Below are 15,885 nucleotides of genomic sequence, written 5' to 3' on the forward strand. Positions count from 1 at the left end.
TCGATAGACCTCATATAGCAGAAGATGGTCATCGGAGGGCCACCAGGGGGCCCACGAGGTAGGGGGCGCGCCCAGGGGGGTAGGGCGCGCCCCCACCCTCGTGGACAGGGTGTGGCCCCCCTGGTGAACTTCTTGCGCTCGGTATTTTTTATATATTCTGAAAACGTCTTCCGTGAAGTTTCAGGACTTTTGGAGCTGTGCAGAATATGTCTCTAATATTTGCTCCTTTTCCAGCCCAGAATCCCAGCTGCCGACATTCTCCCTCTTTATGGAAACCTTGTAAAATGAGAGAGAATAGGCATAAGTATTGTGACATAATGTGTAATAACAGCCCATAATGCAATAAATATTGATATAAAAGCATGATGCAAAATGGACGTATCAGGTCACCTGCCCGCGCCCCCTCCTGTCCTGGCCCCATCGCCGGAGTGAGGGATGGCCACCATCGGGCTCACCACCTGAGGCAATGCAGCCACCGCGGACACCGCCGCGACCGAGAGCGCCAAGGAAGAGATAGGGGCGGAGGCCTTCCTGCCCGTGCCCCCCTACCGGTCCAGCCACCGACGCCGTCGCGCCAACGGAGAGGCAGGGGCCTCCTGCCCACGCCCCCACCCTGTCCGGCTACCGTGGCCAAGTGCGTCGAGGGAGAGGCAAGGGCGGAGGCCTCCTGCCCGCGCCCCCCTCCCGGTCCGACCGTAGCGCTGACCCGCGGCACAGCCACTGCCACAGGAGACGGAGATGTAGATCTTAAGGCCGCCTGCCCACGAACATCCCCACCAACTAGGCACACCTGGGCACCCAGATCAATCTCTGCCGGTGCTGTCTGATACATCTCCAATGTATCTATATTTTTTGATTGCTCCATGCTATATTATCTACTGTTTTAGACATTATTGGGCTTTATTTTCCACTTTTATATTATTTTTGGGACTAACCTATTAACCGGAGGCCCAGCCTAGAATTGTTGTTTCTTGCGTGTTTTAGGGTTTCGAAGAAAAGGAATATCAAATGGAGTCCAAACGGAATAAAACCTTCGGAAACGTGATTTTCTCATCAGATAAGATCCAGGAGACTTGGACCCTCTGTCAAGAAAGCCACGAGGTGCTCACGAGGGTAGGGGCACCCCCCCTAGGGTGCGCCCCCTGCATCGTGGGCTCCTCGAAGCTCCACCGACGTACTTCTTCCTCCTATATATATCCACGTACCCCCAAACGATCGGAGATGGAGCCAAAAACCTAATTCCATCGCCGCAACTTTCTGTATCCATGAGATCCCATCTTGGGGCCTGTTCCGGAGCTCTGCCGGAGGGGGCATCGATCACGGAGGGCTTCTACATCATCATCCAAGCCCCTCCAATGAAGTGTGAGTAGTTTACTTCAGAACTACGGGTCCATAGCTAGTAGCTAGATGGCTTCTTCTCTCTTTTTGGATCTCAATACAATGTTCTCCCCCTCTCTTGTGGAGATCTTTTCGATGTAATCTTCTTTTTGCGGTGTGTTTGTTGAGACCGATGAATTGTGGGTTTATGATCAAGTCTATCTATGAATAATATTTGAATCTTCTCTGAATTCTTTTGTGTATGATTGGTTATCTTTGCAAGTCTCTTCGAATTATTAGTTTGGTTTGGCCTACTAGATTGGTTGTTCTTTCCATGGGAGAAGTGCTTAGCTTTGGGTTCAATCTTGCGGTGTCCTTTCCCAGTGATAGAAGGGGCAGCAAGGCACGTATTGTATTGTTGCCATCAAGGATAACAAGATGGGGTTTTTATCATATTGCATGAAACTATCCCTCTATATCATGTCATCTTGCTTAAGGCGTTACTCTATTTTTAACTTAATACTCTAGATGCATGCTGGATAGCGGTCGATGAGTGGAGTAATAGTAGTAGATGCAGAATCGTTTCGGTCTACTTGTCTCAGACGTGATGCCTATATACATGATCATACCTAGATATTCTCATAACTATGCTCAATTCTGTCAATTGCTCAACAGTAATTTGTTCACCCACTGTAGAATACGTATGCTCTTGAGAGAAGCCACTAGTGAAACCTATGGCCCCCGGGTCTCTTTCTCATTATATCAATCTCCATCACTTTACTATTGCTTTGCTTTTACTTTGCTTTTACTTTATTTACTTTGCATCTCTATACCAAAAATACCAAAAACATATTATTTATCATCTCTATCAGATCTCACTTTCGTAAGTGACTGTGAAGGGATTGACAACCCCTAAGCGCGTTGGTTGCGTTGAGCTATTGTTTTTGTGTAGGTACGAGGGACTCGAGCGTAGCCTCCTACTGGATTGATACCTTGGTTCTCAAAAACTGAGGGAAATACTTACGCTACTTTGCTGCATCATCCCTTCTTCTTCGGGGAAATCCAACGCAGTGCTCAAGAGGTAGCAAGAAGAATTTCTGGCGTCGTTGCCAGGGAGTCTGCGCAAAAGTCAACATACCAAGTACCCATCACAATCCCTATCTCCCGCATTACATTATTTTCCATTTGCCTCTCGTTTTCCTCTCCCCCACTTCACCCTTGCCGTTTTATTCGCCCTCTCTCTCTCTCTCTATCCTCCCTCTCTATTTGCCTCTTTTGCCCGTTTGCTCTTGTTTGCTCGTGTGTTAGGTTGCTTGTTTGTCGCGATGGCTCAAGATAATACTAAATTGTGTGACTTCACCAATACCAATAATAATGATTTCCTTAGCACTCCGATTGCTCCTCTTACCGATGCTGAATCTTGTGAAATTAATACTGCTTTGTTGAATCTTGTCATGAAAGATCCGTTCTCCAGCCTCCCTAGTGAAGATGTCGCTACCCATCTTAATAGCGTCGTTGATTTGTGTGACATGCAAAGAAGAAAGATGTCGATAATGATATTGTTAAATTGAAGCTACTTCCTTTTTTGCTTAGAGATCGTGCTAAAGCTTGGTTTTCGTCTTTGCCTAAAAATAGTATTGATTCATGGAACAAGTGCAAAGATACTTTTATCTCTAAGTATTTTCATTCCGCTAAGATCATCTCTCTTAGAAACGATATTTTGAATTTTAAACAACTTGATCATGAACATGTCGCACAAGCTTGGGAGAGAATGAAATTAATGATACGTAATTGCCCTACTCATGGTTTAAATTTGTGGATGATTGTTCAAAAAATTTATGCCGGATTGAATTTTGCTTCTAGAAATCTTTTAGATTCGGCCACGGGAGGCACTTTTATGGAAATCACTTTAGGAGAAGCTACTAAACTCCTAGATAATATTATGGTTAATTATTCTCAATGGCATACTGAAAGATCTACTAAAAAGGTGCATGCGATAGAAGAAATTAATGTTTTGAGTGGAAAGATGGATGAACTTAAAATTATTTTCTAATAAGAGTGTTTCTTCTGATCCTAATGATGTTCCCGTTGATTTTTCTTTCTTGATATAGATTACAATCCTTCTTGCCCTATTATTCTTGGTAGACCTTTCCTTAGAACGGTTGGTGCAATTATTGATATGAAGGAAGGGAATATTAGATTTCAATTTCCATTAAAAAAGGGCATGGAACACTTTCCTAGAAAGAACATAAAATTACCATATGAATCTATCATGAGAGCCACTTATGAATTGCCTACCAAATATGGCAGTACCTAGATCTATTCTTGCTTGTTATGCCTAGCTAGGGGCGTTAAACAATAGCGCTTGTTTGGAGGCAACCCAATTTTATTTTTTATTCCTTGCTTTTTGCTCCTATTTAGTAATAAATAAATTATCTAGAATCTGTTTTGGTTGTGTTTTTTATGTTTAATTAGTGTTTGTGCCAAGTAGAACCGTTGGGAAGACTTGGGGAAAGTCTTGTTGAACTTGCTGTAAAAAACAGAAACTTTAGCGCTCACGATAACTACTGTAATATTTAATTGGAAAGTCCTATTTAGTTAATTCTTTTTGCAGATGATTAATAGATAAATTCCTCACGTCCAGAAATTTATTTTAGAATTTTTGGGGTTCCAGATCTTGCGCTAGATACAGATTACTACAGACTGTTCTGTTTTTGACAGATTCTGTTTTTCGTGTGTTGTTTGCTTATTTTGATGAATCTATGGCTAATAAAATAGTTTATAATCCATAGAGAAGTTGGAATACAGTAGGTATAACACCAATATAAATAAAGAATGAGTTCATTATAGTACCTTGAAGTGGTCTTTTGTTTTCTTTCGCTAACGGAGCTCACGAGTTTTCTACTTTATGTTTTGCGTTGTGAAGTTTTCAAGTTTTGGGTAAAGATTTGATGGATTATGGAACAAGGAGTGGCAAGAGCCTAAGCTTGGGGATGCCCATGTCACCCCCAAGATAATATAAGGACACCTAAAATCCAAAGCTTGGGGATGCCCCGGAAGGCATCCCCTCTTTCGTCTACTTCTATCGGTAACTTTACTTGGAACTATATTTTTATTCACCACATGATATGTGTTTTGCTTGGAGCGTATTTTATGATTTGAGTCTTTGCTTATTAGTTTACAACAATCATCCTTGATGTACACACCTTTTGAGAGAGCCATACATGATTTGGAATTTGATAGAATACTCTATGTGCTTCACTTATATCTTTTGAGCTTTATAATTTTGCTCTAGTGCTTCACTTATATCGTTTAGAGCACGGTGGTGGATTTGTTTTATAGAAACTATTGTTCTCTCCTGATTCACTTAGATTATTTTGAGAGTCTTAATAGCATGGTAATTTGTTTAAAATCCTAATATGCTTGGTATGAAAGATTAATAATAAAACTTTCTTATGAGTGTGTTGAATACTAAGAAAATTTTGATGCTTGATGATTGTTTTGAGATATGGAGGTAATAATATCAAAGTCAAGCTAGTTGAGTAGTTTTGAAATTGAGAAATACTTGTGTTGAGGTTTGCAAGTCCCGTAGCATGCACGTATGGTAAACGTTATGCAACAAATTTCAAACATGAGGTGTTATTTGATTGTCTTCCTTATGAGTGGCGGTCGGGGACGAGCGATGGTCTTTTCCTACCAATCTATCCCCCCAGGAGCATGCGCGTAGTGCCGAGGTTTTTGATGACTTGTAGATTTTTGCAATAAGTATGTGAGTTCTTTATGACTAATGTTGAGTCCATGGATTATACGCACTCTCACCCTTCCACCCTTGCTAGCCTCTTCGGTACCATGCATTGCCCTTTCTCACATTGAGAGTTGGCGCAAACTTCGCCGATGCATCCAAACCCTGTGATATGATACGCTCTTTCACACATAAACCTCCTTATATCTTCCTCAAAACAGCCACCATACCTACCTATTATGGCATTTCCATAGCCATTCAGAGATATATTGCCATGCAACTTTCCATCATTCCATTCATCATGACACATTCATCATTGTCATATTGCTTAGCATGATCATGTAGTTGACATAGTATTTGTGGAAAAGTCACCGTTCATAATTCTTTCATACATGTCACTCTTGGTTCATTGCATATCCCGGTACACCGCCGGAGGCATTCACATAGAGTCATCTTTGTTCTAGTATCGAGTTGTAATCATTGAGTTGTAAATAAATAGAAGTGTGATGATCATCATTATTAAATCATTGTCCCAAGTGAGGAATAAAAAAAGAGAGAAAGGCCAAAAATGAGAGAAAAAGATAGAAGGGACAATGTTACTATCCTTTTACCACACTTGTGCTTCAAAGTAGCACCATGATCTCCATAGTAGAGAGTCTCTCATGTTATCACTTTCATATACTAGTGGGAATTTTTCATTATAGAACTTGGCTTGTATATTCCAATAATGGGCCTCCTCAAGTGCCCTAGGTCTTCGTGAGCAAGAAAGTTGGATGCACACCCACTAGTATCTTTTGTTGAGCTTTCATACATTTATAGCTCTAGTGCATCCGTTGCATGGCAATCCCTACTCCTTGCATTAACATCAATCGGTGGGCATCTCCATAGCCCATTGATTAGCCTCGTTGATGTGAGACTTTCTCCTTTTTTGTCTTCTCCACATAACCCCCCTTCATTATATTCTATTCCATCCATAATGCTATGTCCATGGCTCGCGCTCATATATTGCATGAAAGTTTATAGGTTTGAGATTACTAAAGTATGAAACAATTGCTTGGCTTGTCATCGGGGTTGTGCATGATGATAGCATTCTTGTGTGACGAAAATGAAACATGACTAAACTATATGATTTTGTAGGGATGAACTTTCTTTGGCCATGTTATTTTGAGAAGACATAATTGCTTAGTTAGTATGCTTGAAGTATTATCATTTTTATGTCAATATGAACCTTTGTCTTGAATCTTTTGGATCTGAATATTCATACCACAATTAAGAAGAATTACATTAAAATTATGCCAAGTAGCACTCCGCATCTTGGGGCCTGTTCCGGAGCTCTGCCGGAGGGGGCATCGATCACGGAGGGCTTCTACATCATCATCCAAGCCCCTCCGATGAAGTGTGAGTAGTTTACTTCAGACCTACGGGTCCATAGCTAGTAGCTAGATGGCTTCTTCTCTCTTTTTGGATCTCAATACAATGTTCTCCCCCTCTCTCGTGGAGATCTATACGATGTAATCTTCTTTTTGCGGTGTGTTTGTTGAGACCGATGAATTATGGGTTTATGATCAAGTCTATCTATGAATAATATTTGAATCTTCTCTGAATTCTTTTATGTATGATTGGTTATCTTTGCAAGTCTCTTCGAATTATCAGTTTGGTTTGTCCTACTAGATTGGTTGTTCTTGCCATGGGAGAAGTGCTTAGCTTTGGGTTCAATCTTGCGGTGTCCTTTCCCAGTGACAGAAGGGGCAGCAAGGCACGTATTGTATTGTTGCCATTGAGGATAACAAGATGGGGTTTGTATCATATTGCATGAGACTATCCCTCTACATCATGTCATCTTGCTTAAGGCGTTACTCTGTTTTTAACTTAATACTCTAGATGCATGTTGGATAGCGGTCGATGAGTGGAGTAATAGTAGTAGATGCAGAATCATTTCGGTCTACTTGTCTCGGACATGATGCCTATATACATGATCATACCTAGATATTCTCATAACTATGCTCAATTCTATCAATTGCTCAACAGTAATTTGTTCACCCACCATAGAATACTTATGCTCTTGAGAGCCACTAGTGAAACCTATGGCCCCAGGGTCTCTTTCTCATCATATCAATCTCCATCACTTTCTATTGCTTTACTTTTACTTTATTTACTTTGCATCTCTATACCAAAAATACCAAAAAAATATTATTTATCATCTCTATCAGATCTCACTTTCGTAAGTGACCGTGAAGGGATTGACAACCCCTAAGCGCGTTGGTTGCATTGAGCTATTGTTTTTGTGTAGGTACGAGGGACTCGAGTGTAGCCTCCTACTAGATTGATACCTTGGTTCTCAAAAACTGAGGGAAATACTTACGCTACTTTGCTGCATCATCCCTTCCTCTTCGGGGAAATCCAACGCAGTGCTCAAGAGGTAGCAATGTCGGTGTACTCTCCACTAAGGGTACCGCTGCAACAAACTCATCAACCACCGGATCATCAGCAATGGCAAAATCCAAAGGAGGAAGCGATCTCTCAAGCACGTCATCACGCTCCACCCGATCGCTCCACAATCGGGGAGGAGCGGAGGCAGGCTCGAAGGACCCAAATCTCAGCGAGTTCATGGGAGCAGCCGTCGATGGTGTAGTCTCTTTCCCAGATGCCAGCGCATCAGAACCCGGGATGTTAGATGCCTCACGCCCATGGTCATCCCCGCGCACCTCCTTATTACCCGATCCATCATCCTTATCGAGCATATCAACATCATTCGTAGCCATGGCCTCAGAGAAGATCTCGGTGTCCTCGAACTCAATCTCGAGGTTATAAATCATGCCTCTGTGAACCCACTAAATCACATCTGGCACGTACTCAATGTCTAGGATACTGACAAGCAATCTGGCCACCCCATTGGCTCTGGTGAAGGCCATATCCACCCTCTCAGTCTTCCCAACCAGTGCCCCCAAACTAGCCGCCACTCGAACATCATTCAGCGGCTTAGAAGGTACCCCCGAGAATCGTAGCCAAACCTAAGTTAGCGGTTTACCCTTCGGTTCAACCCTCTTCCACTCATGAAACTCGAGGATGCACTGAGTGCCGGGAACTCTGCACAACCCAAAACTCAGAAGCATCTCCAAGTCCTCAGTCGATGGGAAGTCAACCTTGTACATATTATCCTCGAGCCTAATAAGTTCCCATTGATGGTTACCTGGAGCTAGCTCATTCAGCCTGTGCAGGATTTGTGCATCTGGCAATACGCCGTGGGTCACTTTCACTATCCCCGTGGTCGCATTCTGGGGCACATCAGGCACGTCCAAAGCACTGGGAGACTCGAAAAACATCAACTCCGTGCAACAAATGCCATAAAGGGTCACATCCGGCATTGGTGCACTCAAAAGCGGGCACTCTCCCGTAACATGGACCGGTTTGGAACAAGTGTCACAAAGTTCAGCCTTACATCAGCAATGAAATGCCCCTGCTCACCCCAGCAATAGCAAAGCATTTTCTCTTTCTTACGAGCCCATTTGCTAGCTCTCTCACCGCCTGGCTTATCGGAAACACCGACAGCACCCGTCACCACCGGTTCAAGCACGGGCACAGCTGCAGTAGACAATGCCGAGACCACAGCCAAGACCTGTCCAGACAACGCGGGTGTCTGTGCCGCACCCGCCTCTGAGGACACCGTCTGCTCAGCAACCTCGGACACAATAGTAGTGAAAGTTGGTGGGGGCTGACGGTAGTGGTTCCTGCCACCGCGACCAGTACGATTACCTCTATAACCACCTCTCTGCCGGTAGTCCGGGCCAGTTACCCCCTCAACAAAACCTCCTGGAGGGCCGTAAAATGGACGCTCCGTCGATCCATCGCTCTGCCAAGCATAGCCACGACCACCGCCCGACGACGACGATCCGCGATGCTGACCCTCGCCATAGGTGTCATATCCGTCATCTCCCCATTGACCCCGGGCGGATTGCGACCAGCCGGACCAGTATCTCTGCCCGGGGACGCCAGGAAACGATGATATCCTGCGCCACCACCGCCACCACCACAGCGTGCTGACGGCCTACCCATGGCGGGAGCATGATCCGCGAGCTCCGAGTTCTCCGGACCCTCTCGGTTCGGATGCGGCTGCGCCACGACATGTGGCGGAAGGGCGCCCTTGGGTTTCGGCGCCGGTGCCGTCACTTGGTTAGCCCCTGTTCTATCTCCCTTCATCTAAGCACGAAATTAGTTTCGGTGACTAAAGATATCTGTAACTTGCACTTACTCTTTCTTCACTTTCTGATCCATACTTGTACGAAGGGCGTGCGTGATACACATCTAAAACTATCCGTATGATAATTGAACTCTAATAACTCTGCAAGCATATGAGATTTTACCTGGTTGGTTGTTTCTGATGACTCTGCAGGCATATGAGGTTTGTGCTACTAGGTTGTTCTCATGCATTTTGGAGGACTTCACTGCTAAGTCTGAGATCTGCGAATGAAGCAAATTTTAGGGAAACTAGCATGATCGATTGTCATCAACAAAACTGTCATACAATTTCTAGCCACTTGGATTTGTATACTAGCAACAAATCATGATTTATAAGGAGGAAACAGGATGAGGACAGACATGGCCTGATGCTGCAATAGGAGATGCCTAGGTACTTGTGACTGGATGTGTTTGCAAGATATACTTTTAAGTGCATGTGGAAAGGCTGTTGTTTATGCTATGTACAGTTGCGGGATGGCATTGTAAAAATCTTCCGATCTCTAGTAAAGGGGAGTTGGTTCCGTCGCCTTCCCTCCCCTTATGGTTTCCTATTGGTTTTTCTGGTAACCCCAATCGACGCTGCACAAATAAAAACCAACATAAATATAAACCAAATCGATAATTTCCCAAAACCACGTCATGCATTAACTCAATCAAATCAGATCAATCTTAACAAAATCTCAACTAAATCAAAACTTTTCTTGCCTTCCCCTACCCATACTCAAATCAAATTAAATGTTACTACCAAAATCTAGAATATGGTGGATGTAAGGTATATGTCGTACAATATTGATGTTCAGCCACTAGATTATGTATGCCTCGTTGTAACAACAGGCTTCTTGCTAGTGTATAGCAAACATGTTTTTATTGGGTCACATATTGTTGTTCGTTTTATTTCTTGACATGTAGATTCAATGCGGATGATGACATGCGGTCCCCAATATTACAATGATAGGGTATCACTTTATTTCTTGGCGACCAATGTGTACTCATTTAGTTTAGTCGGTGTTGAATATATATATTATTTGTATGGTCAATTAATATTGCATAGTTGGCTGCAATTTTAAAATATTTCACCCCATCTTCAATTAATTCATTATGATACGCTTTGCATTATAGAAACAATCTACACAAATATCATTGAAATTATTAAACAATCTAGAAAGAGATTTACACATTTATTAAAATAAATATTGCACTTTAATTGGCATTACAGAAACAATCTACACAAATATCATATTATTTAATTGAAATTAAAGAAAGCTATATGACAAGTCTATAAATAGTTCTCAATGCATATAGTGATCTTCATCTTTTCACACACATCAAAATGTTTAGACATACTCTGCTTCTAGGAGCAATTGCTCTATGTTTACTTTGCCATGCACTTCATATTGAAGGTGATCGATTACGTTCTACTATCCAAGAGGTAATCATGTCATGTGTTGTATTACTGTATTGTAGGGTTATTATCATGTGCTGTAAGGAGGGACCAGTATTTCTTCATTTTCATAGATCATGTTATTATATTGTTGGATTGTATAAAACTCAAGGAGATGGTTTTGGGGTTATTATTTTCTTTGAGCTAGGGAGTGGTGCGAGATTGATCTATAAAGAATTCAGATCCTAAGGACTAGTAATCATACATCAAGATGTTGCTTGGCTCCCATCTAAACCAACGCAAGGTGTTTGTGTGGATACTATCTTTTTGAAACTGTGGATACTACTAATTAATTAGACACGGGATTTCGAAAATGGAACTCAGTCGACTGAGATCTAACCAAGTCTCAGTCGACCTTGTAGCATTTTGTCACATCGTTCGCAACATTTCTTCCTACCGTTTGCAGCATCGGTCTTGCTGGTTGTAGCATGTCAGCCCTCGTATCTGTAGCATGTCATCTCACTGGCCGTAATATCCTCCATTGACGGTTGTACCATTTTAGTCAGAACAGTCGTAGCATGTGTTGTCGTTGATTGCAGTATTGTTGCAACATTTTTCGGCGCCGATTGTAGCTAGCCTTGCCGCTCGTAGCAAAACAACTATGCTAACGTCACTGCTCAGATGGCTGACTTCTAGACAGACTCTTTCAAAAAATTAGTTTTTGGAGGAATTTTAGGAAAACTTGGTTTTGGTTAGTTTTTGTGTTAAATAAGTGTACCTAATTCCTTGTCTGGGTACGGAAAATAGGAAGGCGATGATGCAATTCCTTGGTTGGGCCGCACTGAAATATCATATTTCGGTTGCTAAAAAAAATTCACCTTTTCATGGTCGCTGCTCAATATTCTTGGCTCGTCCCAAACTGTTCTCTTGTATTGATCCATCCCTTCTAGCACTTCCTGTCAATCTCCCACCTCGAGTTTCCATGCCTGAGCGAGCTCGTGGGCTTCGTTGGTGCATCTCGTGTACGAGGTCGTAAAATGGAGGTGGTCTAACGAGTATAGCAGCATAGCAGCCAAAATGGATCGAGTCCTTCACAAGCGATGGTGCTCCTGCGCACTGCCCACACAATGTCTTTGTCAAGCTCCCCCGTCATCGAAGATGCCCACGGTGATGGTGGTGGCCTTGTCGCCGACGCCCGCCGATGCAGTTGCACGGCCAGCACGTCAATGCGTTCTTGTCGCTACCAGCGGAGGTGGCCAAGGCGATGACATCGGATCTCTTCGTGGCTTCGTGCTCCTGTCCCTGCCACCGAGCGCCTAGTGCTCGGGTTGGCGTTGCTGGCGAGCTCACCAAAACGGGGATATCGGCTTCATTAGTCTCCTGTAATCTAGGCTATGGCAAACTGGTTTCTGTAAATCTCGGCTTTAGTTATCCACGATTGAGGTAGATTATCCTAACCAGATTTGAGATTGTTACACCAAAAATCCTGTTCAAGGGGAACCGTCCCTCTAATCGTGGTAGTAGATTCGATATTAGGGCAACCACTTTTTTTAGAATCATTAGGGCAACCACTTTTATTGTCGTGGAGGTGGCAATTGTAGAGCCCATGCGCTAGTTTTGGATCTTAGCCCATTCTCATCGGATCAAGTTGTAAAGCACCAATAACTATACTACCAGAGCTTCTTATTGCCATCATCATATTTTGCATTTTGCTCTGGTCGTTATCATTACCAAGCCTTCTTGCAAGTGATAGGTGTGGACAATGTGACGGCCCTTAATACCTTATTTAGGCTACATTAGTGTGGGCTAGTTAGAATGCATTAATACGCTTGTGGGTCAAGCTTGTTGGTCTTCGCGTGGGCAAGGTGGACTTTCACCATTTTTGGTCTTCACTACTCCTATACATTTATTTTTCATCTTGACCCAATGCTTCCAAACTATACAACATGGTGGTTCATAATAGCCATAACACAAAGATGGATCATTGAGTTAAAAGTATGGAATGTTAACGGAAGTAACCACAACAAAGCACATGTCTATTTGGGAAGACCAAGCTTGGGAGGTGTGTGGAATTTTTTATTTTCAAAGACCCATCAATTGTTTACACGCCTTTTATGATTGCTGAATTCCACCAAAATATGGTATTGAAATAATAAATGCATTATCTTATAGTGTGCCCTTAAAGGGCTTTTGGTGGAAATCGTATATTGTTAAATATTTTTTCTTTGTACGGAATTAAGATTGATTTTCTTCAGGTCCTTGATTCTACATTGGTTGCTTAATTAGTATGATTTATTTCCTTCTTAACATGTACTTATCATTTTAGTTGAAGGAGGATGGTCAAACCAAAAGAATTCTTACAAGTTTGAAGTCAAACTCCATTGAAATGACAGCTTTTGGAGAAGATTCAAGTTCATGGGGTCAACCATATGTGAGCTACACTTTCTGATCTTCACTTAATTATTTTACTTATGTGCTGTACCTACAGTTAACCAGTAAATAACTTTGAAGTGCAATGACAACAATAGTACTTTAAATCTACATGAACCATATTGTATTGCTGAAAAGTCTATAGTTATAACTTCCCCCTCTTTTATAAGATATCATGAAAGTTGCCAAGCGGTAAAAGAAATCTGAGAAAAGATAGAGCATGCAAGGTTTTAATTCGAAGAAACTATTCAGAATCGAACAAGTATTATGTTGCTTCTGTCACTTCTATTCGTGTATATGCACTCACACATTTCAATGTAAGGCCCGTTCAAAAAAACATTTCAATGTATGACCAAACAATATGTAATTGAAGAATTTTTTTTCTCTAATAAGTCCATGTTCCTTCATAACAAATAGTTCCCACGAGTTTTGGAACTGCTCCAGATTTAAGCATTCTATATTTGTAAAATGTTACAATTGCATGTTCTGCTCATCTTTTTGTCAAGCTTTCATGTGTTGTTTATTTTGGGTGCTTTCACTGTACAGTATGCGGTGCACCAAACAACTTCTGGAGGTCCTGGCGACAGTTACTATGGCTTACATGTCACCACGGATGTGTATAGCCACAATCTAAAACCCGGCCAACAGACTTCGACTGCAATTTGGGTTAATCATGTTGGAGATGGTGTTAAATCAAGCTTAAATACAATTAGTATTGGCTGGCATGTATGTATCATTTTCCCCTTTTAATTTGGACATAAATTTTCAATTTCTGTTGAAACTAGTCAATTTCTGCACGCATGGTAATACAATAACCATGTGACACAACGGCTCCATGCCAAGTTGGGGAGCTTAAAAGAACTCATTAAACCTGATTAAAAGGTTCATCCAAAACTATATATAATTTTGAAGATGATTTATGGGCTAAGTTTACACCCCTTATTAAGTGAGGAGTGATGTAAATGTTTTCCAACATTTTGTGTTATACATCACAAGGAAAAAAACAAAGGACCATTTGTGGACCATCAAGGAACTATTTGCAAAGCTACATATGCAAAAGTGGAGAAAATCAATACCACTTCATTTTTGAGGATTGTGTTGTCTCATCTTTCCTGTCCTCAACCTTTGTGCATCGAGGCATTGCATTTCTCTCACTTGCACCCTTGGTTTTACAGATCTATCCAGAGCACTATGGAGACTCACATCCACACTTCTATACTGACTGGACGGTGATGTGTTTATGATTTGCTAAAATATATATCTTACTCTGAGGGGAAACATATAGATAAGGTTCCTGACATCTGAGTGAACATATATGCAACAGAGAGATGGATATGCTCAAACTGGATGCTTAAACATGGACTGCCCTGGCTTCATAAGGGTGAATGGTGCTGTTATAGCCCCTGGCGATGTTATACATCCAGTTTCTGGTGTCCCTGGTGGACGTGTACAGAATATCACACTCAGACTGCATAAGGTAGGAGTTGCATCTTTCTTGAAATATTTTACCATTATGTTATGTTCATGACAATGCTTTACTCCTTAAGTCACACTACAATGGCTCAAAATGGTGTATCCATTTTGTATAATTTGCAAATATCTTAGTCCTCGCATATAGTCGGGTTTCTAGTCCTTAAATATAAGTACCTAGATTATTTACCTAACCAAATCCTAATTAATGGTAGGACAAAACAAGCGGAGATTGGTGGGTATACTACGGCTTGAACGGCATCCCCACGGGGGTGGGATACTTCCCAAGGTCGTTGTTCACCTATTTGGCAGAAAAGGCAAACCATGTGGCTTTCGGTGCCTTCGTGGATGCTGAGAAGGCGCTTCCAACTCCTCCAATGGGTAGTGGTGTCCTCCCAAATGGTGGCAAGGGTCATGCGGCATCTTTCACCAACCTTCAACTCATTGATAAGGATGGGAATAGCAGCCCCATAAAAGCAAACCTGCCCGAGTTAATTACCAAGGCCAAATGCCATTCTATTAGACATATTGACCACAGCCAATGCCTTTATGGTGGGCCAGGAGGTTGCGTGTGATTAGATGTAACATTATTTGTTTGAGCTTAGTCTCTTTCAAACTCTTTGTTACTTAATAAATCATATGGGTGACATAAATTATGAAGAGAATAAATGTCCACTACTTTTACATCATGTTAATCGTGTCGATGGAGCCATCCTGTGTCTCCACTAGCAGGCAAAGGTGCGACGGCACGCGGCGCCCATCGAGAAGCCCATGTGTGTTTTTGTCGTCAAGCAAAGGGAAAGGGAGTTGGTGTTTTCTATGTTTGGATTCTGCAATCTTGGTGTATAGCTAGGTGATAGCTTTGCCTTTCGGGTTTAGTTAAACGGGGACGTTTATTTGTTAGACACTTGTATAATGGTTTTGCTGCGTTGTTGAATGCATAGGGCTGTGTTAGATTGGAAATGTAGAAAGAAAATCGGGAAGTCCAACACATGGCTGGGCTTTAATTCGAATGTGGCCTTATATATTTTCGTTAGATTGCCACTTCGGACCTCTTTTTTTTCAGTGCAAGAATAAAGTTCCGAATATTTTTAACTGGACCTATAGAGCGAAAAAAGGGAAAGAAAAGAGTAACGGTTAGCAAAATTGTGGAGCACGTCGAACGATAATTTCACATTCACACTTTGCACTAATCAAATTAGCTGAAATGGCAAAAGAAAAACTAAGAAGCCCAAGGTATAGTTGGGCCCAAATTCAGACATCGGGTTATATGTCTTGGCTCAGCCGAAAATCATAGGAATGGAAAAAA

The 15,885-nt window shown here is 42.1% G+C and overlaps 1 protein-coding gene across 2 annotated transcripts; it reads left to right on the plus strand.

Annotated features, from left to right (window-relative positions):
- Positions 1-10,602: 10,602 nt before the first annotated feature.
- Positions 10,603-15,265, plus strand: LOC125531006 (protein neprosin-like). 2 transcript variants are annotated; one of them, XM_087525077.1, is made up of 6 exons: positions 10,603-10,724; positions 13,003-13,107; positions 13,653-13,832; positions 14,282-14,335; positions 14,431-14,583; positions 14,792-15,265. In XM_087525077.1, the coding sequence occupies exons 1-6, from the start codon at positions 10,626-10,628 to the stop codon at positions 15,149-15,151; spliced, it is 951 nt and encodes a 316-aa protein (XP_087381203.1). In that variant the 5' UTR covers positions 10,603-10,625; the 3' UTR covers positions 15,152-15,265. The 2 variants fall into 2 exon arrangements, with proteins under 2 accessions (XP_087381203.1, XP_087381204.1); XM_087525078.1 differs by lacking the exon at positions 14,282-14,335.
- Positions 15,266-15,885: the final 620 nt, after the last annotated feature.

Source organism: Triticum urartu, chromosome 5A (genome assembly GCF_056163025.1).
Source record: "Triticum urartu cultivar PI428250 chromosome 5A, HENAU_Tu73, whole genome shotgun sequence".
Taxonomy (NCBI): Eukaryota; Viridiplantae; Streptophyta; class Magnoliopsida; order Poales; family Poaceae; genus Triticum; species Triticum urartu.